The sequence below is a fragment of the Lepisma saccharinum genome, chromosome 14 (assembly GCF_977018435.1).
Source record: "Lepisma saccharinum chromosome 14, izLepSacc3.1, whole genome shotgun sequence".
NCBI lineage: Eukaryota > Metazoa > Arthropoda > Insecta > Zygentoma > Lepismatidae > Lepisma > Lepisma saccharinum.
In genome coordinates this window covers 79,498,535-79,525,055 of record NC_139242.1, presented here as the reverse complement: position 1 = coordinate 79,525,055, position 26,521 = coordinate 79,498,535, and the positions used below count along the sequence as shown (strand labels likewise).

Sequence of the window (26,521 nt, the reverse complement as noted above, 5' to 3'; positions counted from 1 at the left end):
GAAATGTGGCTATGGCGAAGAATAGATCGTGTGATAGACCACGTAAGAACTGTGCTACAAAGAGTTGGCGAAAGAAGTGATTAAGAAAGAGGCAAAAATTTGCTGGGAAACTGTCTAAGACAAGCTGAAAAAAGGATTAAAATGGAAAGAATCCGGATTGAAATGTATCAAATGAAAGGTAATATTTAATTATGTAGATTTTGTGCTGACATGAAACATGGCATAAAACAAAAGCTTGGAGAGAACAAAAGTTCCTACGAGGGTAAGTCAAAAATTATCTACACTTTTCACCATAACTTTATTTAGGTTGGCCACACTGTCCACAGCTCTCGCATGCTGGTAAGTGGTACTCTTGTGTTTACGTGGCCGAGGTTGCATATTATTCGCTCCATTTTTCTTTCTTTTCTAACAGAGTAAACATGGCCGCTCTGCTGGCAGTGTGCACCAACGCAGAGCAGAGAACAATGATCCGTTTCTCTGCTCCGAAGGTGTGTCCGGGGCTGATTTTCACCTTAGGCTTTCAGTACAATACGGGGACTATGCTCTACTGCGTAGAAGTGTATATGTGTGGATCGAGAGGTTTAAAAATGACCGTACAAGCGGGAAGCACAAAGCGAAAGCAGGACGCTAATCAACCTCCACCACTGATGGAAAGATTCAACAAGCTCAAGAGATGATTCTGAGGAACAGATAGGTTACAGGATTGCAGCCGATGAGGTGGCATGCTCTCTGCAAATTGGTCATCAATGGCATGCCTGAGGGGGGGAGGGTTGGTTGAGGTTATAACCCCTCCCCTTTGGCCCAGAATTCTTAAACAAAAAGAACGTCAATGGCAGGGTAAGATGGCAAAATGAGGACCGACTACTAAAAAAAGTATACATAACCCCGTCCCCTTTCGAAAATTCTGTGCACGCCACTGTTAGTCATGGTTCTGTGTGCAAAATAGTCAGCGACAAGCTTCAGATCACTGGTCTCTGTTTTCCCTTGGCGGAAATTACCACCAGCACTGCCATGTTTACACTGTTACAAAAGAAAGAAAAATGGAGCGAAAAATATGAAACCTTGGCCACGTAACCACAAGAGTACCACTTATCAGCATGCGAGAGCTATGGACAGTGTGGCCAACCTAAATAAAGTTATGGTGAAAAGTGTAGATATTTTTTGACTCGTATTAAGGCAAGAAGATATGAATGAATGATTGAACATTAGAGTTGCTAAGTTTTCAATTATCCAAACCTTATTAACATTTACTTTCATCAGCCAACGAAAATTCACAATTAGTTTCTGACATCTTTGAAATTGTCTTGAACTTCAGTTCCTGAAATTTCCCAGCGTAGGGAAAATTCCTTCCCTTCAAATTATTCGGTGAAACGGGAATTTCCATTTTGCCGAAAATTGTGCTTAGGTAATATATTATATTTGTTTCCGGCGAAAGTTGAGTTGAGTTGACTTGGTGTTTTAAGTCCACTTTATTCACAGTAAGGCTAATCGGTACTGGACCTGCAGTTTAAAGTGGGATGCGAACCACTTGTGCCTCCACCGGGTATCGAACCCGGGATACCTTGATTACAACGCGGCACGAAAGGGGAGTAAATCTGTATTTATCGGTGGGATTGAGGAGTGAGTGGGTGGATTTTTTTTACTACCTTTTGCTAACCCTCCTTGGAACGCAGTGTTTGCCACTAATCAGCAGGTACAATTTCCAAAAAGATGTTAGTAAACTTTGATGATTAATTTATATGTTTTGTTATTATTGCATTAGATTAATTATTTTCCTACTCTTGAACAGGAGAACCATGTGTTGCAGCAGGTTGGGGAAAAGTTGTGGAAGGTCAGTATCCAGATATTTTGCAATTTAATCAACTTATTACGGCAACATCCGACAACTGCAATGTTGCGCCTCCATCTGCATTCATGCTTCTCACAGAGACTGTAGTGTGTGCCGCAAATTATGATCCACACAGGGTTACTTGCCAGGTATGCTAATTCAAGAATAAATAGAATACTTATGCATCAATTGTTTCTACAGTGTGATATCATAGAAATCGTCATATAGGCATGATTACTTTTATACGGGGTGTTTCATAATTTCTTCCCGAGTTTTTAACGTTTATAGTACAATGCATTTCACGGTCGAGTTGTCCGTGGAGCGAAGGGTAGCGCGCCGGGCAGGGGGAGCGCACCACGGACCACTCGACCATGAAAAGCAGTGTACAAAAACTACTAATACAGCAAAAAGGTGCACATCAGTACAAAAATAATCTCCTCAAGTTTGGTACCTACCCTATAGGTGCTCGATATGTGCACTCCTGCTCACGGAGCAGACCTCAATTATGAAATCAAGTTTCTGGCATACACGTCCAAACATATCGTTCTGCATCGCGCAGGCAGCCAGTCTCTTTGAACGTGTTCCACCACGCACGAATTGTCGTATCTGTAGGTGCCGTTCGATATTTCGAACGAAATCTTCGTTGTACCGTCACAACGGACTCATATTCAGTGTATTCTAATACGCAGAAGAGAGCCTTCTGTTCACCAGTGAACGCCATGTTTGCGTTAACTGCGGCTAATTCTACAAATAAGTGTTGGGGCCTATTAAGGGAGAAAGCGTGGGGAAATTCTTTATGTACTGATATGCTGTATGTGGAATAATGCTTGTGGTATAAGAGCAAAGTATTTATTACGTTTCCTTTCATCCTATCCAATACAATTTTATTGAAATGTTTTTGGGAAAATACTTCCTTTCATTTATTAAAATTATTTCTGACTTAAGCTTTCTTTAATTTTGTCATCATTGTAGAAACAAACAAATAAATTATCCATGTGTATATTCGACAAAATAGTATATGAAGCGAAAGAAATACATTTTCGTTTCGAAAAAAATTCAAGGAACAAAACACAAAAATAATCTATTCACAATCAATGCAAAACTATGGAAAACAAAATATTTTTCGACAATTCGCCCAGCAAATAAAAGGCGAATTTTAGCAGCTAATAAAATGCGATAAATATTTTCTCCAGTTAATAAAATAAAAAAAAAATAATTCAACCGGAATCGAAACCAGAATCTTCAGCGCGTGAAACTGATTCATTGCCACATTTTCTTCATTTTTTTCCACCTCAATATAATATCAATTTAACTCCATATTATTAATTCTTCATTCAGGACTTCAGGACAGGCAAACACAAACATACACGTCTTAACAGGGATTCGAACACAGAACTCCTGCCGCCGGAGTGCGTCCCGCAAACCGCTCCGTCCCTGGAGTCGAGAGCCTAATTCGCATTTGTCAATATCTTTACCTCATCGACGGCAAAAATATCGACGGTAAAAACATCGACGGGAAAATCATTTTTTGACATAATCTAATCCCGAATATTTTGAGATGGGCTACCCTAAATTATAAAGTGTTTCAGTGAAACGAACAATGCGTAATGAGCGAACTCAAGTTGCCAACTTACAGTGCTATCGTGCTACCAATGTATGATTACAGCGCCTTGAATAACGTAGTGTGGAAAACGGCACTGATCTGACCTCTCTGGCTGGTTCCACTCGAAAATGATACCGCTAGAGGCGCTGGTGTTGGTCTCGGTGCATGGCATTCGTCTGCTTATAATGGAAGTAAATAAAGTTTTCGCTGCAACGTCTGATTCTTTTACATGAAGCATTTCTATGAATATGATAATTGCTATGATATTTGGTACAGTGGTCGCGAAGATATTAACGAACATTCTAGACAGTCGACCACGTCCTGTTATCGTTGTACTTTCATTAATAATGCGGGAGAAAAAAATATGCGTGGAATGCTCTTGGTAACTAAATTTTTATGTATGAATTAGGTTCATAATTATTATCATCATCATCATTTCTTTTAAAGATATACACCCTGAAGCATTTATATTTTTAATATTTACTGTCTATTTTCTTCCGCTTTAAACTAATCGCGGCAATGATGATAATGATGATTGCATGAAACGACAAGGGGAGTTTCATCGACATGAGTACAAGGAAACTTTCAGACCAATGGGACAAGCGACACGGGATGTTACACTGATGTGACTAGTGACACAGACACTTCCAGACTGTAAAATAGCATTCATTGCGCATTAGGGTCGAAACAGCAAACGACACGTTCATATGTCGTATTCGCATGCTACTTGTTTTTTCGGTCGGAAAGCTCCTTAAAGGAAAGGTGCTCAGACCGAAGAGACGCGCTACAGGGGGAAGTTCCCAACTAAGTGACAAGCGACAGCCATTTAGCGGCACTTCAGTCTATTAGCAAGCGCTTGCTGTTAATTGTGCGAACAACAGATCTAGGCGACACGATAAGCCACACGTGTCGCTTTGTCGCTTGTGTGTCGCTCAAACTGGGCAATTTCCTCAATAGCTTGCAACGTGTTGGCGTGGTTTGTTGTTCGCGCATGTGGGATGCAATGAGTGTATTGCTTTAGGGAGATTGCGCACCAAAGCGGCACGCGACACTTATTACATGAGGATTTCACCAACCGAACGCTGGCCTGTGCTGCCCGTCATGCCCTTACAATGTGATTGGCTCGTTTCCAACCAACATGTGTCGCGTCTTGCTTCGGTACGAAAGTTGCCTTTGACCGAAGGACCCGTGTCGCTTTGGTGTGAAATCCTCGTATCGTTTGTCGCGTGTCGCTTTGGTCTAAAATCTCCTTGAGGAAACTGTGCAGTCAGAGCTTGTGTCTGCATTGATTACAGACTACTCGCTTTCAAGCGACACTTGTGGTTTGTTGCCTCGGTATGAAAAATATCTCTCAGGATACTATTTATATTCTAATAATATAGAAAAATAAACTCAGAAAAATAAACTCTAATACACAGTCCAAGACCTAACGTCCGGAATCACATTGCGATGTTTCTTCTTGTGTTACGCACGCATGCTATTTATTTATTCATTTTATTTTACTTTTCTTTCCAAATTAATGCCATTTCGTGACTGCAAATCACTCCACAAATATAACTGTTTCCATCAATTCAGGTACCGCCTTTCAAAACAAACAAATCTACATAATATATTCCAAAAACTAACAAAGCCGCATTACTTTCATAAGAAAATTAGCACCGACACTGATCGCACTGCCATCTATGTATCTCATCCGTCTGGGGAACCAGTTTCTTGGGTCGTTTTCCACACTACGTTATTCAAGGCGCTGTAGTATAATGGTCATTGTTGTAAGAACAGCCCGCGAGGCCGAAACACACCCTCTTAATAATGACATTATTATTATTATTGATAAAATTACAAACAATGAGATTGCGCAGTGAACGCGATTGTTCAGTTTCTGGTAACCATTTATCACTTCTCGCCGGCAGCGTTTGTGGTCGGGCGAAAGGGAAAAGAAGGCACCTGCGTGTGAAACATGAAAAGACCACCGACTATTGTTATTCTTTGCTTATTAAACGCAGGAGACCGAAAGGACCAATATACAACTTGACTTTTCCGTAATGACTTTCTTTCGGTTCATGCACTGGTATACACCGTGTGCAAGTAATATAACTGCCCTTTTTGCAATATTGTCTTGCCCCCTTCCCCTCCAGACATTTTCCCCGGGTGCCGCACCAATTGCGCCGTCACTGTGTATCAGTACCGCTGTTGTATTTGAATCAAGGGGTCCGAGGTTCGATCCCCTGTGGAGGAAAGTTGCACAGTGGTATGGATTCTTTAAACTATTGGTTCAGTTCCGATTAACCCTTCGTGGGTCACACGAGAAAAATTAACTTGTTGATCGCTCACGGTGCCAGAGACCGGGCTCTTAATATATGTTAAATTAAAGGTCTAAAATACCAAATCCTCAATTATTACGATTAATTATATATATAGACCTATATTCACACACTTCCAAGTGCAGTACACAGAAAGCTTTTTGTAGCGACGTCGCCGTCTTGCTTGAATCTGACATGAGTGTGGGGGGGAGGGGTAGGGGAGCATGCTACTGATACCTGCCGACAATCATGTGAAACTCATGAATATTCTCTTCCTAACAGTATGTTGTTCGATGTGTTTTTAGCAAAAGGTTACTGAGTTAAATGACTTTGAAATCGGATGATTCTTTGTGAAACACTGTGTATATTTCGAAGGGGGTTCGAACCAATGTCTCAGAAATAATAATAATAATAAAACAAATTATAATTAAAATGTTGAAGTATTAATTTAACGCCGTGAGAAATGGGTCCTTTCTGGAAAATCAATTCTACATTTATCCACAAAGGCACACTTCAAAATGTCCACCCATGCCCCATTCTCTGGTGGCAGTGATAGCCATTTCTGCTTCCATTCGCCGTCTTTAACAAACCTGAGTAGATCTGGAGACTTTTCCAGGTCTCGAACCCATACTTGGCCAGCCTGGTATACCACTCGAAGATGATATATGGGTAGAGTATCCAGGCCCGTAGCTAGAGGGGGGCGGGGGGCAACTGCCTACCTGAGAGCCTGCTTTGCCCCCCCTGTGAAAAATACGGAACACATTCCTACCTGGAATTGTCACTAATCTTTACAATTATGCCATGTGTTACTCTAGCATCATAACAAAGACACTTATTGATTTTGTGATTTATTAGGGTGTATGGGATTCCGTATTATGTCGTATCAGGATTGGGGGTGGGGAGGAGGATTCCCTTCCAGATTCAGATTTTGGAATCGTGGTGGAAACTGAGCCCAGTCAGGGGAAGCACCTTGCAGTTGATATCTGGAAATCAAGGTGTGCTTGCACTGACTCTTAGTGTACTACTCGATCTATTTCTTCCACCTGTTCTTAAACTTCATTTTAACCTTGACAGTGTCAGCTGAAAGCTGGCGAAGTGTTGAATTTTTTAACAGTTTTATATTGTGTAGTAGTTGTGGTGTGTGTGTGTTTATATTGTGTTATAGTTGTGATGTGTTTGTGTGTGTCTTGTGTAGTAGTTGTGATGTGTTTGTGTGTGTCTTGTGTAGTAGTTATGCTGTCTAATGTGTTTGTGTTCGTCTTGTGTAGTAATTGTGCTGTCTAATATGTTTGTGTTTGTCTTGTGTAGTAGTTCCTCCATTCATATTGGGGGTTAGGCGTAGAGCTGACAACTCTGCACTGTAAAAAGACATGTCAAGAAACAGAAATATAAGGCCATGGATGTTCCCAAGGTAAAATATTCCGGAGGTAAAATAGTCCCCCGTTCGGATCTCCGGGTGGGGACTACTTTGGGAGGTCCCTGGACTAAGGATAAGATCTACGTTAGGAATAAGGATATTAAATTAGGCACCTGGAATGTTCTGAGCCTTTACCGGCCTGGGGCATTTCAGTGTACAGTTAATGAGATAGTGAAGTATAAATTAGATGTAGTAGCTGTCCAGGAAGTTAGGTGGCCAGGAGAAGGAAATTGTAAAGCTAAAAATTATACTTTTTTCTATGGTGGTACTGAAAATCATAATTTTGGAACAGGCTTTTTCATAAATAATAGAATTATCTCGGCTCTTAAAACAGTAGAATTTATTAATGATAGGATATCATATGCAGTTTTACAGGGTAGGTGGTGTAAAATTATTTTAATAAACATACATGCACCAACGGAAGATAAAGATGATAATACTAAAGATGATTTTTATGCAGAGTTAGAACAGGTCTTTGATAAATTTTCTCAGTATGATATGAAAATTCTGTTAGGTGACTGTAATGCACAGATTGGCAAAGAAGATACATTTAAACCCTCGATTGGTAAAGAAAGTCTTCATGAATTAAGTAATGATAATGGTATAAGATTGATTACTTTTGCAACCTCAAAGAATTTAATTGTGAAAAGTACCACTTTTAAACATAAAGATATCCATAAATATACCTGGTCTTCTCCAGATGGTAAAACTCATAATCAGATAGATCATATTCTCATTGATAAGAGAAGACATACTAGTATAATTGACGTTCGTACACATAGAGGTGCTGACTGTGCCAGTGACCATTATTTAGTAATTGCTAAATTAAGAGAAAGACTCTCAGTGATAAATCATAAGCAACAAAATCTAAAAGTTATAAAATTTGATACAGGAAAGTTTGCTGATGAAAGAATTAAAAAAGATTACCAAATTAAACTGTCAAATAGATTTGATGTTTTGCAGGATTTAAATGATGATGAAAATATAAATGAAACAGATGTAAATAAGAATTGGGAGCACATACGTAAGGCAATAGAATCAGCAGCTAAAGAAAGTATAGGATACCATAAACCAAGAAAAAGTAAGCCATGGTTTGATAATGAATGTCATAATCTAATAGAAATAAGAAATCAGGCTAGACTTAGGTGGTTAAATAACTCGGATGATACAAATCTAAGCAATTATAATAGAATAAAGCGAGAAGTTAACCGCACGTTTAGAAGTAAAAAAAGAGATTACTTGAAAAGCAAAATTAACGAAATTGAAACAAACAGCAAAAATAAAAATATCAGAGATTTATATAAAGGTGTAAATGAGTTTAGAAAGGGGTGGCAACCTAAAGTAAACTTGATAAAAGATAAAGACGGTGATTTTCTAGCTGACCCAAGCGATATTCTAAATAGATGGAAGAACTACTTTAATGACCTTTTAAATGTTCATGTAGGAGATAAATCAGAAGTAAATGAAGTACACACAGCAGAACCTTTAGTTCCAGAACCTAACTTGACTGAAGTTAAAGATGCTATTAAAAGACTTAAGAATAACAAAGCACCTGGCATTGATTTAATACCAGCTGAGTTAATTAAATATGGTGGAAATTCGTTAATATGTCAAATTCATAAATTAATTTGTTTAATATGGAATAAAGAAGAAATCCCTCAACAGTGGAAAGAATCCATAATTGTTCCTGTGTTTAAAAAAGGTGATAAAATGAACTGCAATAATTACCGTGGAATTTCTCTACTCTCAACAACATACAAAATATTGTCTAACATTCTTTTAACAAGACTAACCCCATATGCTAATGAAATTATAGGTGATTATCAATGTGGATTTAAACGTAACAGATCAACTACAGATCAAATTTTTCACATCAGACAGACACTTGAAAAAAAGTGGGAATATAATCAAAATGTCCATCAGCTATTCATTGATTTCAAAAAAGCATATGATTCAGTCAAAAGAGATAAATTATATAATATATTAGTAGAGTTTGGAATACCTAAGAAGCTTGTTAGTATGATAAAAATATGCACCAGTGAAACAGAAAGTAAAATTCGTGTGGGTAATAATATGTCTGACAAATTTATATTTCACGATGGGTTAAAACAAGGAGATGCATTATCTCCATTGCTCTTTAATTTTGCCTTAGAATATGCTGTAAGGAAGGTAAAAGAAACTAAAGAAGGACTAAAATTAAATGGTGTGACTCAGTTGTTAGCATATGCAGATGATGTAGACTTACTGGGGGATGATATAAATACGATTAAGAATAATGCTAAAATATTTTTCAAAACTGCTAAAGAGATAGGTTTGGAAGTTAACAAAGAGAAAACTAAATATATGCTTACAGGCCGAAACCAAGTGTTAGGTAATAATCAAAATCTAATTATTGATAACAACTCGTTTGAACCAGTTTCCAAATTCAAATACTTAGGAGTAATATTAAAAATTAAAATTATATTAAAGAGGAAATAAAAAGTAGGCTTAATTCAGGAAATGCATGTTACTTCTCTCTTCATAAACTTTTGTCTTCTCGTTTAATATCTAAGAAACTAAAAGTTAAAATATACAAAACAGTAATTTTGCCTGTAGTATTATATGGATGTGAAACTTGGTCCCTTACATTGAAAGAGGAACATAAATTGAGAGTATTTGAAAATAAGATCCTTAGGAAAATCTTTGGACCTAAAAGGGATGAGGAGACAGGTGAGTGGAGAAGGTTACATAATTTAGAACTACATAATTTGTATTCATGTCCAGATATTATTAGATTAATTAAATCAAGAAGACTTAGATGGGCAGGCCATGTGGCACGAATGGGAGAGGAAAGAGGAGTTTACAGGATTCTTGTTGGGAAACCAGATGGTAAGAGACCTGTAGGAAGGCCAAGACGAAGATGGAGGGACAACGTTGAGATGGACCTAAGGGAAATCGGTAGGGATGGAAAAGAGTATATAGATCTTGCTCAAGATAGGGACAGATGGAAGGCCTGTGTTGCTGCAGCCATGAACCTTCGGGTTTAAGAAGGCTAGAGAGTTAGTTAGTTAGTTATAGACCAATATTGTTTTTTGTTATAAATATATTTGCAAACAATTGAGATTGTATATAAAACTACGAATTGCATGTTTCAGTTTTAAAAATAAATAAATATACAGGACAAAATAAGTAATATTCCAAATACCGGAAATTTCAATGTTACTTGTGAACCAATAAAATTATAATAATAATAATAATCGTTTTAAGTCCTCTTTATGCACAGAGAAGTTAATCGGGACTGGACCCACAATTTAAAATAGGATCTCAACCACCATGTGCTTTCACTGGGTATCGAACCCGGGACCAATTGATTACAGGGTAACACTACGTTTATTGCAGAGACAATTGGAAAATTAGTTCCTTTTGCAAATAAAGTAACTGGTGATTGAAAGTATTTTTAAATTTTTAACTGTACTCTTACAAATGTTACAGTGATGAGTATCAATGACCATCTGAATCAAACTGTCCATCTAGTGAGTAACTTACCCTCAGAATATTCCCTCTTATTCCCTTATGTCCACCTTATCAGGGACGGCATTACAGGCGGGCTAGGGGACTGAAGCCCCACAAAACATCTCTGGCTCCCTTCTCCCCAAGATTATTATTGTAGGTTAGACGCATTTCGACCAAAAATAGGAAAAACTCACTCAATATTTTCCATTAAGAAACTTACATTTGGCCGATCATAACTCACCAAACTTGCCACAAAAATTGAATCACTATTTTTAAGAATAGGTCTAACAGGTGCGAAAATACATTTTTATATGTAGGAGGACGTTCAACGCCTAACGAACCTTTAAGCTTCATTTTCATAGACGTGCCACGGGGAGGCAAGGGTGACCGACTGTCCCAACCCTAATCCTTTACTTAGAAATGCAATGTAATCTTAATGCAGTTATAATATTATACTCTAAAAGAATGTTATCTATTTTTAAGCCGATACATGTCCAAGTAACTACGGGAGAGGGGGTTGCTTGTATTACTTTGTATATAATTGAACTATTCCACTCAGTTTTATAGCAAATTTCTTGTTATTAACACATTTCGTTATTCGTTAGCTGGGAGTTGTGAGCTGTGTTGCTTAATGTGGCTGGCGAATAAATAGCTCATACTTGTAAATTAATAAATTATGTGTAGTTGTTTTGAGTCTGAACCTGAGAGATTAATTTAAAGTCACATATAACTTAAACAGTGTGATCTTTTTTTTAATAATGTAATACATATATAGCTTAATTGCAAGTAGTCCAACAAGGCATGGTATCTTCGAAAGCATCTTAAGAGATGCAGGATAGAAACTTATTCCTTTACAGATCCTATCTGTAACAATATGGGCTTGCTGTGCGAATGCTACGACAGTCATAAATTCTTTCCGTAAATATTTGACATCAGGAAATAGTCTCAAATACAAAAGTAACTGAAGTGAAGGCAATAGAAGAGGACTGGTTTAGCAAATGAGAAAGGCGGAAGCAAGGGGGGCATTGGCCGTCTAAAATTTTCAGGTTTATTAACATTTACAAGTCAATGGTACTTTTATTGACCTCTTCGGGCCAGAGGAGCAATTTTTATGATTTCACAAATGTGACAGTTGTTTCACAAAATAAAAATAATCTTGGACGCTATTTTTATGGCCTAGAAAACTTTTTCATCATCCCCAAAAATGTTAAGCGGCAAGTTCGATTGTGAACCCCTAAAGTTAGATTCCAAGTTACGCCCATGAACTTGGATAGAGAAATTCCTCGTCAAACTAAAAAAAAATAGATAATACGTGGCAAAATTATGTCTAAAAGTGGCGGCGATTGGTTTCCAAAACTGGGGGGGGGGGGGGGAGGACAAGGACAGTTTACTTTCCCTTGGTACATAAGGTCTAGCATAGTGCGAGAGAAAATGTGGCAAAATGTATGGGGGTGCAACTGGCCCCCCACGCCCCCATAATCTCCGCCACTAGTTAAATGTGAAAGAACATTTTTCTACTTTGCAGCAAATCACGGGTTACCTTCGTAATGGGATTGGTAACTGGAGGTTGAGTCCTGTATTTATTCCCTCAAATGTAACAGTTATTTAACAAAATAGTCCTGGATATTATTTTTATGGGATGGAAAAAATGATTCTCGATTAGTGCAGTGGCGGCGATTAGGTTGGCATGGGGGTGCAGATGCCCCCCCCACTTTATGCCGCTTTTGCCCCCGCATTATGCTGAACCATATGTACGAAGAGAAAGTAAATTGCTCTTGCCCCCCCCTCCCCCAAGTTTTTTGGAACCCAATCGCCTCCACTGCATTTAACTGTTGACGAATAACACAAAGCTTATAAAGTTCGTTAAAGGCAATTTTGAACGTTTCAACCATTGCAGGTAGTTGCTGGAGGATTATTATTTCTAATTCCCTTCCATATCACAACAGTAGTGAGCTGCGGAAGATTGTAGATTTCCGTAGTTCATAAATTCGGAACTTTCTCAATTGAAACGGCCAAATCCAATTAACACATCACTTACTGTCCTTTAATTTAGAAATTACTAAATCATAATTTTAATATTCTCTTCACATGTAGCTCTTGTGCTTTCACATGCTGGAATCGAAATGGGCTACTATGACAGTGCACAAATTACTTTCTAACCTCAGAAATGAGGTTAATACAAATCCAACCAACTAAAATGCGGTGCAAAAATCAGCACGCTTGGGGAATGTAAGCACACTCCTAAGACTCCGAAGAGCATTAAATTGCCGAAGCGTGCTGACTTTTGCACAAATTGCAGTATTTTATAGTGGAATTCGAGCCACTTAATGAAATGTACCCACACCAGGGATCGAACACGGGTACACTTGGTTACAAGGCAGCAGTCTTATTATTACCAGACTACCTGGGTGTGGAGCTCAATTTTAATATTTCTAATTTATAGTTTGTTAACTCCTTGATTTCATAACGTCGTATTTCTCTCTCTCGGAATTTTTAGCGATAAGGATATACGTATACACTGCCTTTCACGGCCGAGGTGGCCGTTGGGTGGCGGCTAGCGCGTCGGAAAGTAAGAGCACATCTGCCGGCATTTAAACCCACAACTGTACGCTCACCTCGGCATTGGACACGTCAGTGCTTCAGGATCCAGACAGCTGTTGTCCAGTTTGCACGTGTTTGTGAAGTGTTAAATTGTTAACAAGTGTTTTAGATTGGTTTGTTTTAGTTTACGTATTACCAGTTTCTTTCTGCAGTCTAATGTTGCCAAGCTATCCGTACAATTTTAAACAACGAATTTTTATATATAACTCTTACGTCATTACGAATTTTGTAGGGAAGTTAGAATGCGTTTTGCAGCAGAATTCCCACATGTTCCTGTTTTACACAGACACAGTGATCTGTTACTTCTGAACAAATTTAGGAATATAGGGCTTGCTCTTGTTAAGGTATAACGGCATGTGCTTGGAACACGATTGAAACATACTCCTCAGAAATCTCTCCGGCGCCTTGCACAAGAAACAGACATATTTCTAACGTCATCGTGGCGAGCTGCCAAGCTTTTATACCGGAAGCCATACATCAGAAAAAGAAAATATGAAGAAATAAATTGAAGCAATTTCGAAAGAGGCACTGATACGTGTTAGTGAAAATTTCCTATAAATATGTGGATGCTGGACGACATCATTTTAAAAACCTTTTGTAACACGGTATGTGTTCATTTTAATTATAACTGTCAATGCAATTGTACGAGCTTATTTAATTACATAGCTAGCGGTTCCAATTACGCGGATGTTGCATCCAGTTTGCAGGAAGACGCGTACCTACTTCCCGGCGCGCTTTCCGCCGCTCCACGGTCACCTCGGCCGTGAAAGGCACTGTATAATTATGACACGAATGAGAGAACATTGCTAACACTAATATTGTCGGTACTCGAATGAGGAACTAACTAACAAACAGAAATGAAGCTTAAAGGTTCTTTAGATGTTGAACGTCCTTCTGCTTATAAAAAAAATATTTTCTCGCCTGCGAGACCTATTCTAAAAATAGCGATTCGATATATAGGGGAATTATACACACTTAGCTGTATGCACATATTCTTCGTCACCGTTTGAACCTTCAACAAAAGAACAACCCCAACAACCACCAAATACATCCAACTAACTAACTAACTCCCTAGCCTTCTTAAACCCGAAGGTTCATGGCTGCAGCAACATAGGCCTTCCATCTTTCCCTATCTTGAGCAAGATCTATATACTCTTTTCCATCCCTACCGATTTCCCTTAGGTCCATCTCAACGTTGTCCCTCCATCTTCGTCTTGGCCTTCCTACAGGTCTCTTACCATCAGGTTTCCCAACAAGAATCCTGTAAACTCCTCTTTCTTCTCCCATTCGTGCCACATGGCCTGCCCACCTAAGTCTTCTTGATTTAATAATTCTAATAATATCTGGACATGAATACAAATTATGTAGTTCTAAATTATGTAACCTTCTCCACTCACCTGTCTCCTCATCCCTTTTAGGTCCAAATATTTTCCTAAGGATCCTATTTTCAAATACTCTCAATTTATGTTCCTCTTTCAATGTAAGGGACCAAGTTTCACATCCATATAATACTACAGGCAAAATTACGGTTTTGTATATTTTAACTTTTAGTTTCTTAGATATTAAACGAGAAGACAAAAGTTTATGAAGAGAGAAGTAACATGCATTTCCTGAATTAAGCCTACTTTTTATTTCCTCTTTAATATAATTTTAATTTTTAATATTACTCCTAAGTATTTGAATTTGGAAACTGGTTCAAACGAGTTGTTATCAATAATTAGATTTTGATTATTACCTAACACTTGGTTTCGGCCTGTAAGCATATATTTAGTTTTCTCTTTGTTAACTTCCAAACCTATCTCTTTAGCAGTTTTGAAAAATATTTTAGCATTATTCTTAATTGTATTCACATCATCCCCCAGTAAGTCTACATCATCTGCATATGCTAACAACTGAGTCACACCATTTAATTTTAGTCCTTCTTTAGTTTCTTTTACCTTCCTAACAGCATATTCTAAGGCAAAATTAAAGAGCAATGGAGATAATGAATCTCCTTGTTTTAACCCATCATGAATTGTAAATTTGTCAGACATATTAATACCCACACGAATTTTACTTTCTGTATCACTGGTGCATATTTTTATCATACTAACAAGCTTCTTAGGTATTCCAAACTCTACTAATATATTATATAATTTATCTCTTTTGACAGATTCATATGCTTTTTTGAAATCAATGAATAGCTGATGGACATTTTGATTATATTCCCACTTTTTTTCAAGTGTCTGTCTGATGTGAAAAATTTGATCTGTAGTTGATCTGTTACGTTTAAATCCACATTGATAATCACCTATAATTTCATTAGCATATGGGGTTAGTCTTGTTAAAAGAATGTTAGATAATATTTTATATGTTGTTGAGAGTGGAGAAATTCCACGGTAATTATTGCAGTTCATTTTATCACCTTTTTTAAACACATGAACAATAATGGATTCTTTCCACTGTTGAGGGATTTCTTCTTTATTCCATATGAAACAAATTAATTTATGAATTTGACATATTAATGAATTTCCACCATATTTAATTAACTCAGCTGGTATTAAATCAATCCCAGGTGCTTTGTTATTCTTTAGCCTTTTAATAGCATCTTTAACTTCAGTCAAGTTAGGTTCTGGAACTAAAGGTTCTGCTGTGTGGACTTCATTTACTTCTGATTTATCTCCTACATGTACATTTAAAAGGTCATTAAAGTAGTTCTTCCATCTATTTAGAATATCGCTTGGGTCAGCTCGATAATTACCGTCTTTATCTTTTATCAAGTTTACTTTAGGTTGCCACCCCTTTCTAAATTCATTTACACCTTTATATAAATCTCTGTAATTTTTATTTTTGCTGTTTGTTTCAATTTCGTTAATTTTGCTTTTCAAGTAATCTCTTTCTTTAGTTCTAAATGTGCGGTTAACTTCTCGCTTTATTCTATTATAATTGTTTACATTTACATCATCAGAGTTATTTAACCACCTAAGTCTACCCTGACTTCTTATTTCTATTAGATTATGACATTCATTATCAAACCATGGCTTACTTTTTCTCGTTTTATGGTATCCTATACTTTCTTTAGCTGCTGATTCTATTGCATTACGTATGTGCTCCCAATTCTTATTTACGTCTGTTTCATTTATATTTTCATCATCATTTACATCCTGCAAAACATCAAATCTATTTGACAGTTTAATTTGGTAAGCTTTCTTAATTCTTTCATCAGTAAACTTTCCTGTATCAAATTTTAGAACCTTTAGATTTTGTTGGTTATGATTTATCACTGAGAGTCTTTCTCTTAATTTAGCAATTACTAAATAATGGTCACTGGCACAGTCAGCACCTATATGTGTACGAACCTCAATTATACTAGTATGCCTTCTCTTATCAATGAGAATATGATCTATCTGATTATGAGTTATACCATCTGGAGAAGACCAGGTATATTTATGGATATCTTTATGTTTAAAAGTGGTACTATTCACAATTAAATTCTTTGAGGTTGCAAAAGTAATCAATCTTATACCATTTTCATTACTTAATTCATGAAGACTTTATTTACCAATCGTGGGTTTAAATGGCTCTCCTTTGCCAATCTGTGCATTACAGTCACCTAACAGAATTTTCATATCATACTGAGAAAATTTATCAAAGACCTGTTCTAACTCTGTATAAAAATCATCTTTAGTATTATCAACTTTATCTTCCGTTGGTGCATGTATGTTTATTAAAATAATTTTACACCTCCTACCTTGTAAAACTGCATATGATATCCTATCATTAATAAATTCTACTGTTTTAAGAGCCGAGATAATTCTATTATTTATGAAAAAGTCTGTTCCAAAATTATGATTTTCAGTACCACCATAGAAAAACGTATAATTTTTAGTTTTACAATTCCCTTCTCCTGGCCACCTAACTTCCTGGACAGCTACTACATCTAATTTATACTTAACTATCTCATTAACTGTACACTGAAATGCCCCAGGCCGGTAAATGCTCAGAACATTCCAGGTGCCTAATTTAATATCCTTATTCCTAATGTAGATCTTATCCTTAGTCCAGGGACCTCCCAAAGTAGTCCCCACCCGGAGATCCGAACGGGGGACTATTTTACCTCCGGAATATTTTACCTTGGGAACATCCATGGCCTTATATTGCTGTTTCTTGACATGTCTTTTTACAGTGCAGAGTTGTCAGCTCTACGCCTAACCCCCAATATGAATGGAGGAACTACTATACCAAATACATCCAACTATTATACAATTGCACCAGTATATAAATATATGTGTCAAGGAATCACAAAATATAGTTTTCTCACTCAATATTGATACAAAATCAATGGAAACTTATATTTTGCTGAACACCCAAGAAACTTACAGTCGGGACGCGCTAGCACCCGGCGTGGAATCACCCGCTCTGGTAGTGACGCGCCGTTGCCGGATTGACCTACTTCAGGATTTTCGCGAGTCCACAGAAACACGTGTAGGATTAAACATCTGGTTAAACAGTCAACAACGGGAGCCTTCCATTGTTTTCATTCCGACTTTGTTCATATTTCAAGGAACAACGTTAACTACTTCTGTTCTTTCGTTCATTTTTTATGTTTTTACATACAGGTAGCTCGAAGCATTAATAACATATGTACCAAATGTATCATTAATGTTACGAAAATGGAGCAATTGCCAAGCGTTTCGTTGTAATGTATTGAACTCTGTATTGCCAGAGCCTGTATTCTCATGTAGCTTCCCAACTATTCTCATTTCACACACCCAGATGTGCCTCCCCAATGGTACAGTGGTAGGGTAAGCGTCGTCGCCTTGTATTCAAGTAGTCCTGGGTTCGATACCATGTCGAGGCACATAGTGGTTCGGATCCCACTTCCAACTGTAGGTCCATTCCAGATTAGCCGTAGTGTGCATAAAGTGGACTTTAAAACACCAACTCAATCAACCAATTCACACAGAATTGATTTGTTCTTGATAAATTCTTCTCCGTAATACAGTAACTCAGTTCTGTGAAATTCTGTTTTCGAGGTGAATTTTTGTAGATTCCGCAAAATATAATTTAAAAACGTTTTAACGAAACCAAGTTGTACGTAATTTGTTTATACGTAATTCGCCCTAATTTTCAAGAAATACATTTAATTGTACGTTCTGAAGCTTCAACAATGTTACAGAAGTATAAATTCCATGTCTTTACAAAACAAAGGGCGAGTTTCGTATACAAAAACAATAGGCGGGTAAAATAATATAGTTGCGGTCGGTATCAGGTTATGAAAAGGACGAACGCCGCGGCGTGACAAAGTAGGCAAGGCGGCATGAAATCAAAAGAGAACGACTTGACGCACTTTCTTTTGTTGGTAATTGTGATACGATACAACACAAGTAAAAATATGCCGGTAGCTGATGCTTGCAATGTACCATAATAAAAACACAACAGAGGTTCTTTCAGTGAAGGTTTTCGGTTGCTGTGTAGAGCAGGAAGAGAAAATGTTTCATGCTTGCCAGAACGTAAAATTCATACGAGAAGTTAACGTTAACCTACAAGAAACTTCAGATTCAAACTTCTAGATTCGTTAATTTTTCACTTTACGACGGAAATAACATATATTAGCATACTGATACGTACGTGCTTAATTTCGTGTGACGTTTTATTTTTTCCCCAGCTTGCCAACAGCTGATTATCCTGTCCGCCTGTTTGTGCGAACGTGGCAACGCAGAAAACCCCCAGCCACATGGCAGCCAACGAGGAGACAGAATTTGGTCACGTTCTGCCGTTATGCGTTCTGATTGCACACCGCTTCTTATCGCGGCCCGACTTTAGACTGTGAAATTTGTCGCGCGGTATATTTATGGACCCGCCAACTCTCAAAACGCAGGAAAAGTATCGGCCAGTATCTGAAAGTAAAATCCAGCCAGTGGCGGCGATTAGGGGGGACTAGGGGGTTAGTTGCCAACCCATTTTTTGCCACTTTTGCCCCCACACTATGCTGAACCTTATCTACAAAGGGAAATGTACTGTCTTTGCCCCCCCTCCCCAGTTTTGGCACCTTACCCCACGGTATTGGAACCCAATCGCCGCCACTGAATCCAGCGGATACTTTCCGATGTCGATACTATTTTTATCAGCCGATACTGATACAACGACATCGGCATAGTCTCAGCCCTAATAGGTATAGGCCTATATTATTTTTGTTAATTAGTTTCGCTTTTCTGACACATTTGGCTAATCGTGACGATGAGGATGAGAGATATAATAAAATTGATGGACACTCGCAAGGGATACACATGCCTAGGCCAGGATAAATATAATATTATATATATAATATTATATATATATATATATATATATATATATATATATATATATATATATATACATATATTCCGTGTCATTCCCAGAAACAAGTTCTAGATCCGCCTATGTGTATGGCCACAACCTGTGTATTTATGTCTAACACAAACTAGTAGCAAAAAATTACAGCTAAATAAATTCCAATGGACGGAATTCCTTAAATTATTCTCCTTATTTTCTTAAGTTCATATAAGGCTGTGTTAAAAGCACTTAATGCACCATCTACATTTGAGACAAAAATTCAAGCAACCCTTCTGGTGTGACTGGCAGAATTGATATCAGTTGCGGATAAACCCTGATGTTTGGGAGAGACGATGTTTTGAAGGCTTCTGTCCAGTGGCTGTCACAAAGGGTCTGCAGATACCGCTGGGTGAAGGTGGGCGGGGGAGGTAAAGCAAAGGGGCCCTCAGTCGGTTTCGTACCATAGTCATAAAGGAACATTTCTTCCAAATCCACAATATATAACGAGCATACAACTATCCCGTCTATGAAGTTAAAAGCAGCTTGCTAGAAAGCAGAAGGAAACATGACACTTCGCATTCTTTACGATTCCATTGTTTGAGCTTTGGGGCAAGAATCAGGTGCTAATAATAATATTGTTTTGATGTCAGAAGGTGTGCGTGCAGCGCGAAATTATCGAAGCAATGAAAATACCGCTCTTGCGCAACAACCATGGCTGATAAGTAGAGCCCGTAAGTTCAGGCATTTATTTTCGTTAAAATAGGCAGGCAAAAAGGCATTTATAATGTGGAAAATAGGCACTAAAAATGAAAAAAGGCAAAATAAACCGAAAAAAAGGCGCATTTGGAAGTCGCTTACTTTTATCTATAATTTCTGGCAAAATGTTAAAATCTATATTGGGAAGAGCATTTCAATTTTCTCCATCTTGATTGCACATAACTACAAGGTGCTTTTTTTTTTAAGTTCTCAACATTCATTGATAGTCATCTGTCAAAGAGAATGTTTTTCATAACAGAAAATTATCTTTCTACTTCGACAGAAGTTATTGGAGCATACATAAAACAAGCTAATGTAGCTGGACTCATTTCGGTAACAGCATTTTCACCTTTTAGAATATCACAAATTGTTTTCAATTGTTTCAGGTCCTCATTTGCACTCACTACCCGTTTACACTTTTCCACAACAACTGACCCCTTTTCTCCTGGCACTTCCATCATCTGTTGCATAGATTCCTGGAAGATTTTCATCGATGCTATAAGTCTCTCACCTCTTTCCTCTAGCTTTGAAATTGTCTCTGGCAATGCACCATAATGTGCAAAAATAAACGACAGTTCATTCTTCAGTTCTGAATAGCGCAGGAGTTTTTTCACTTCACGAATTGAAGCCGCTTCATTTTCTGGAAGAGCATCGATCACCTCACTTTCAAGGTTGTTAGCATAATATATAGCTGCTGATATCCAGGTTCCCCATCTCGTCAAGACTAGTTGCGGAGGTAAACTAAGCTCAGGCTCAACTTGCTGAAATTTTCGGGTTCGAGAGGGAGATTTCAGAAATATCTTCTTTGTGTTCGAAATCAACCTGTCCACTTCTGGGTGCAACACCCTAACTTCTTCGGTGATTCTGTGCATTGCGTGGGCTACACATGTGATATGAAGTATGTTCGGGAAGAGAATTTTCAATGCTATGGCAGCCTTCTTCATATAGGGAGTTGCATCACTGATAAAAAGTAACACGTCATCATGATGTACACCATCTGGCCAGAGCAGAAGTAGGGAATTTGAGAATAACTGAGCTATTGACGAACCATTGGCTCTCTCTAGTTGTTCTGACGTGAGAAGAAATGACGAGGATTCTCCGCATGTTGGTTCCATATTTCCTATGATGACGTTGGCCATGTAGCGTCCCATAGCGTCCGTAGTTTCATCTATTGAAATCCAGATCTTTTTTCCACCAACTTCAGCACGAATTCTTTGCAGCGCTTCTTCGTAGCAGACGCTTAAATATGTTTTCCGCAGCGTAGATTCCGACGGCACCGTTTCTTTAGTGTATTTATCCAGGAATTTTCTCAGTCACGTGTTTTTCACTTTCCAGAAAGGTATTCCTGCTTCCATGAAAGCTTTGCACAGTTCAAGAGAAAACTGAGATTTCCTGTTGGATGAAGTGCTGTTGAAATTAGGGATATCTTCTTCTGTCCGATCATTTTAGCAGCTGCAGCTTTATGTTTTGCTGTTGACACATGCTGAAATATAAAGTATTTTTTTCTCATGGTTGATTGTTTTTTCACATATCTTGCAGAGAAGAATAGTACAGTCTGTCGAAAATGTGCTTTCACCAAATTCACGCACGTAACCATGTAATTTACCACTTTTAATGGCACACTAAATTTCGGCATGATAACAACTACACGATCCTTTCCCTCCAAAGTGCAGAACTTACCTAAAGATAGAGAAATTGATTTTGGAATCCATGCAAAGGCCCTTGTGCATTAGTGCTGTTTCTTGTCAATAACCTCCTGACACGGACGCTGGACGTGATGACGTAATTGTGCAGGTATTCTGCAACAGGTCAATCATGCACAAGGAAATGTTAACGGAAAGGCAATATCCTAAATCAGCATGGAATACTTTTTTTTCACACTTTTCTCCTTCAGCAGTGTTGAAACATACCTGAGTTCAATATTACTTTATTAAGGCGAAAATTATTCACATAATAAACGGAAGAAAAATAAGTGCCAACAACGTTTTTTGGGAGAAAAATAATTTAGCCTACACATTTTTTTTAAAGAAATTGTCAAATTTCATTGAAAAAGGCAAAAAAAGGCATTATAATTAAAAATAGGCAGTGGGGTCCCAAATAGGCAAAATAGGCAAATTGAAAAGGCTTCTAAAACATTCGAAACAACATAAAAAATGTATATCCGCAAACATTTTATCAATATATGCAGTAGATAAAAAGAGGCATTTTGCCAAACTTCCGGGCTCTACTGATAAGAAACCTAAAAACAAGTTCGACCAATGTAGACATGTTTGGTAGAAACAAAGGAGAGCTGTAGCTTCATGATGCGATTATCACAACACTAAATCCTATTCATGGAGCGAATCAATATATAAATTTCACCTGGACGAGTTGGAGTTTTAGCGCCCCTCAACTTTCCACCCTGTTACTCACCCCCGTCTTTCTACTCTGCTCATCCTACTTTCCGCCTTCCTCCAATAATAATAAAACATGACTGCATTATAATTAACGGTTTTAATGACAAAAAACAGCGATGTTTTTGGCGTCAATGTTTTGTACTGTGGATGTTTTGTGCTGTCGATGTTTTTGCCGTCGATGTTTTTGCCGTCGGTTTTGTACTGTCGATGTTTTGTGCTGTCGATGTTTTGTACTGTCGATGTTTTGTACTGTCGATGTTTTGTGCTGTCGATGAAATGTAGGCGATGTTTTTGTTGTCGATGTTTTTGCGTCGATATTTTGACGTATAACCCTTTGGGATAGCAATGCCTATAGGGTACCCTAACACTAAACGAAGTCCCATCCAAAACATAACCTCTCCTTGTTCAAGCCGAAAATGAAGTTTCGCAGTCCAGCCAGGAGGCCACCGAACCCGACAGATTTTACGATAAAGTTCCACATGTTCCTGACCAGGTCGATTGTCCCAATATCCGAGAGCAAAAGTTTCCGTTGAGAGAAGGAGTTTGAAATTGGTCGAGGAATTTTTAAAACCTTTGCACTAGGATTGTTGTAGTTCTGCGTATGATAATAGTGATATTGCTTCACTAAATTCAGTGAAAGATGTCATCAACATTGTTCTGTCAAGGTATTGTGAATCGTGTTTTCAGACACTTACAACACTAACGCGTAAAGAGAGTTGGTAATTTGCTCTGGCCTGGTAATATTTACCCTTAAAGAAGATCACGATAATTACTTTCTCTCCTATGAATGCCATATGACTTGCAAGCCGACGTATTTTTATTTAGTTTCTTATATGTAGGTAAATATATAGGGTGTCCAAGAAGGTACTTTACAAATTTAATGCCATACAGCACAACTTGTAATTGACATAAAGAAACATACCATGTCTCTTTCGATTTACCAACACATGAAGTTTTATTGTGTGCTAGTCTACTTCAACATGCGCACCTCTTGTGGCGCGTACACCATCTAATCGAAATTCCTGTGGCAATGGCAACTCTTATTCTGGCCTTCAAATAATCAAGATCAATGGCATGAGTCTTGTACATTGTGTCTTTGACATAGCCCCACGAAAAGAACTCCATGGGTGTAATGTCAGGGTATCTAAGAGGTCAGGCAATTGGACCATCTCTTCCAATCCAACGTGCTGAAACTGTCCCGTGCAGGTCATTTTTCACGTCTAAGGGCCAGTTTGATGGTGCACCATCTCATTCAATACCTAACAAAGAAACTTAAGTGTTGGTGAATCACCTACAACAAAGTATATTCCTCTATGTCAATTACAAGTTATGCTGTATGACATCAAAGTTGTAAAGTACCTTTTGGGACACGTGTATATCTTATGACTTTTAGGATTACAAACAATTCTCCAGTAACTTGTTCTTTTATGGCTTCTAGGTCCAAATACGTATCCCTTGCATAATACAATTTTTAAATATCCTTAAATTTTGATCCTCTTTTTGTTTAAATGGCCCTTAACCCGTGTGTGGTACAACGAGGTCAATTTGGACCCCAGGCGTAAATAAAACTGCTTGTTCTTGGCACCCATTTCTGTGCTTTATCTTCAATGTTTGCTGATAAATGTCCATAGAAAATATTATACATTTCTCGGTCCGTATTTGGTATGGAGGGAAATTTTCATGCCTAGGGTCCTATCGGTCGGCTCCTGGGCAGACCAATCACAGAGTGCAGAATTATTTTTTGGTAAATTATGTATTACAATGTTTTTCTTGTGATATTTTAGGGTAACTCATGATGTAACAACAGGCTTATCCTCGACCAAGTATAAAGAATTTCTAAGCTATACACACGCACACACACACACACACACACACATTACTGTATCATTTAACGGCAGACCTCGAGATAGATGCATATAACACAGTCTTGGTTTCAATTTCAGATTATTCTATTACAATATTCTTGCAGATTCTTATAAATGTAGAGTTTATAAATATAAAATAATCAAAAAGTGATTGTACACAGACGAAAGAAACAGACTCGTATGGAAAAATACACAATACAGAACTGTAAAATATACATACATTTCCCAGTACTATTGGAATAATGAGATTCAAAGATTTCAGTGGGCACTACTACACGTGTGTCACGTATAGAGGAATAAATAAATGTATGGAGGCGATTTCTGCTGGGAAACCTGAAGGTAACGGACCTTCTGCAGGGAACTGACAAAGCTGGAAGGTCAATGTTGAAACGGAACAGAAATAACAACCCTCTATTATAAGAGATAGACAGCAATACTTGTAGTAGCAATAAACTTGCAAATTTAGGAATGTCGGGTAGTTATATTTTTAATTAATGTGAAATTTACATTGCTTAAAGAAAGGGACTTGCAAATATCATTTTCTTCTTCTCGCAGGGTGATTCAGGAGGTCCCTTAATTTGCAACGGCGCATTGTCAGGAATTGTGTCTTATGGAAGTAGGCCTTGTGGTGGTTGGACACCACTACCTGGCTTTACTAGAGTGGCAAAATTTCAAAATTGGATCCTGAGAATTATAAACCAGAATATGTAAATTAACCATTTAAGCATGTGAAAATGTACGAATTGTGCAATAATATAAATTCATAAATTGAAATATAATATGAGGATTTATTATGTGATTCCAATTTTTTAGATTAATAAAATGATTGAACATAATTACAGAAGCATATGTTTTTAATCCTAACCCATAAATAATGTTACTCAACTTGAAGATAAATATGTGATTAAACACGAGGATTTCAAATGAATCATCTGTTAAATTAATAATTTCAAGCAACTGGAGTTTGGTATTTAGAGGTAATGAATTTTACAATACACGTAAACATGAAATAAATTATCACAGAAATAAAACGTAATAAAATAAACCTTTTAAAAATAATTTCAATTTAAGTCATACGAATAACATGTTTCTTGTTATAGAGAAGACAGTGTGATAAAAATATCATACTTTCTACAAATTAAAATCTATCCTTTCCTTAAGTGGGAATGTGACAGTTTTGCACCTGGTGTGGGTTTATTTCAATGTTGTCCGAATGGGCACTGCTACTAAAAAAGCATCCGACTGTAAAAGAATATGAATTTCTTCCATGTTGCAATTTTTTTTAAAGTTGATTACTAAGCTAGATACAATGTTTGAAAAATATGATCAATAAGTTTCTTTCAGAATGCCACGCATTCCTAATGGAGAAAATGAAACACAACAAATTCAACTTTAAGTTACAGCTAATCAAATGGGAGTTTCAGGGCCTCCCGATGGCGCAGTGGTAGCGTCGTCGCCTTGTAATCAAGGGGTCCGGAGCTCGATACCCGGTGGAGGCACATAGTGGTTCGGATCCAACTTTAAACTGTAGGTCCAGGCCCGATTAGCCTTACAGTGCATAAAGTGGACTTAAAACACCAACTCAATCATTCAATCAAATGGGAGTTTAGACATCTTAAATATTAAAAGTGACCTCTTTCCGTTCATACGTTTTTCTACGGCATCGGAAGTTTGGTATTTCCAAGGCGGAGTAAAGAAATAAAATGCTACTCCCAAACGCGTAATGTTAAGCTTTCTCCTCGTACAGTGGGATCCATGAGTATTACCGTGCAAATTGCCCATCATCATGTTCGTACACTTTATTTGACCCAATAAGAGTTTCAAGAATTAAGATAAAAATCAAAACAAGCTATTAACAACTCCTGCACCAGCATACATAAATATCCATCGCTTAAAAACACACAGGATGTAAGAGAGAAATTAATGGAAATAGTCATGTACAATTTGCACGGTAATACTCATGGAT

General features: G+C 37.6%; 1 protein-coding gene across 1 annotated transcript in view; it reads left to right on the top strand.

The window, feature by feature from the left end:
• LOC145998627 (thrombin-like enzyme AhV_TL-I) overlaps positions 1-25,399 on the top strand; it is a 57,725-nt gene extending 32,326 nt beyond the window's left edge. Inside the window, exons 10-11 of the mRNA XM_083135085.1 lie at positions 1,790-1,977; positions 25,111-25,399. Coding sequence (XP_082991211.1) covers positions 1,790-1,977; positions 25,111-25,266 — 344 coding nt within the window. The 3' untranslated portion in view covers positions 25,267-25,399. The remainder of the gene's footprint in view (positions 1-1,789; positions 1,978-25,110) is intronic.
• The last annotated feature ends 1,122 nt before the right edge of the window (positions 25,400-26,521 follow it).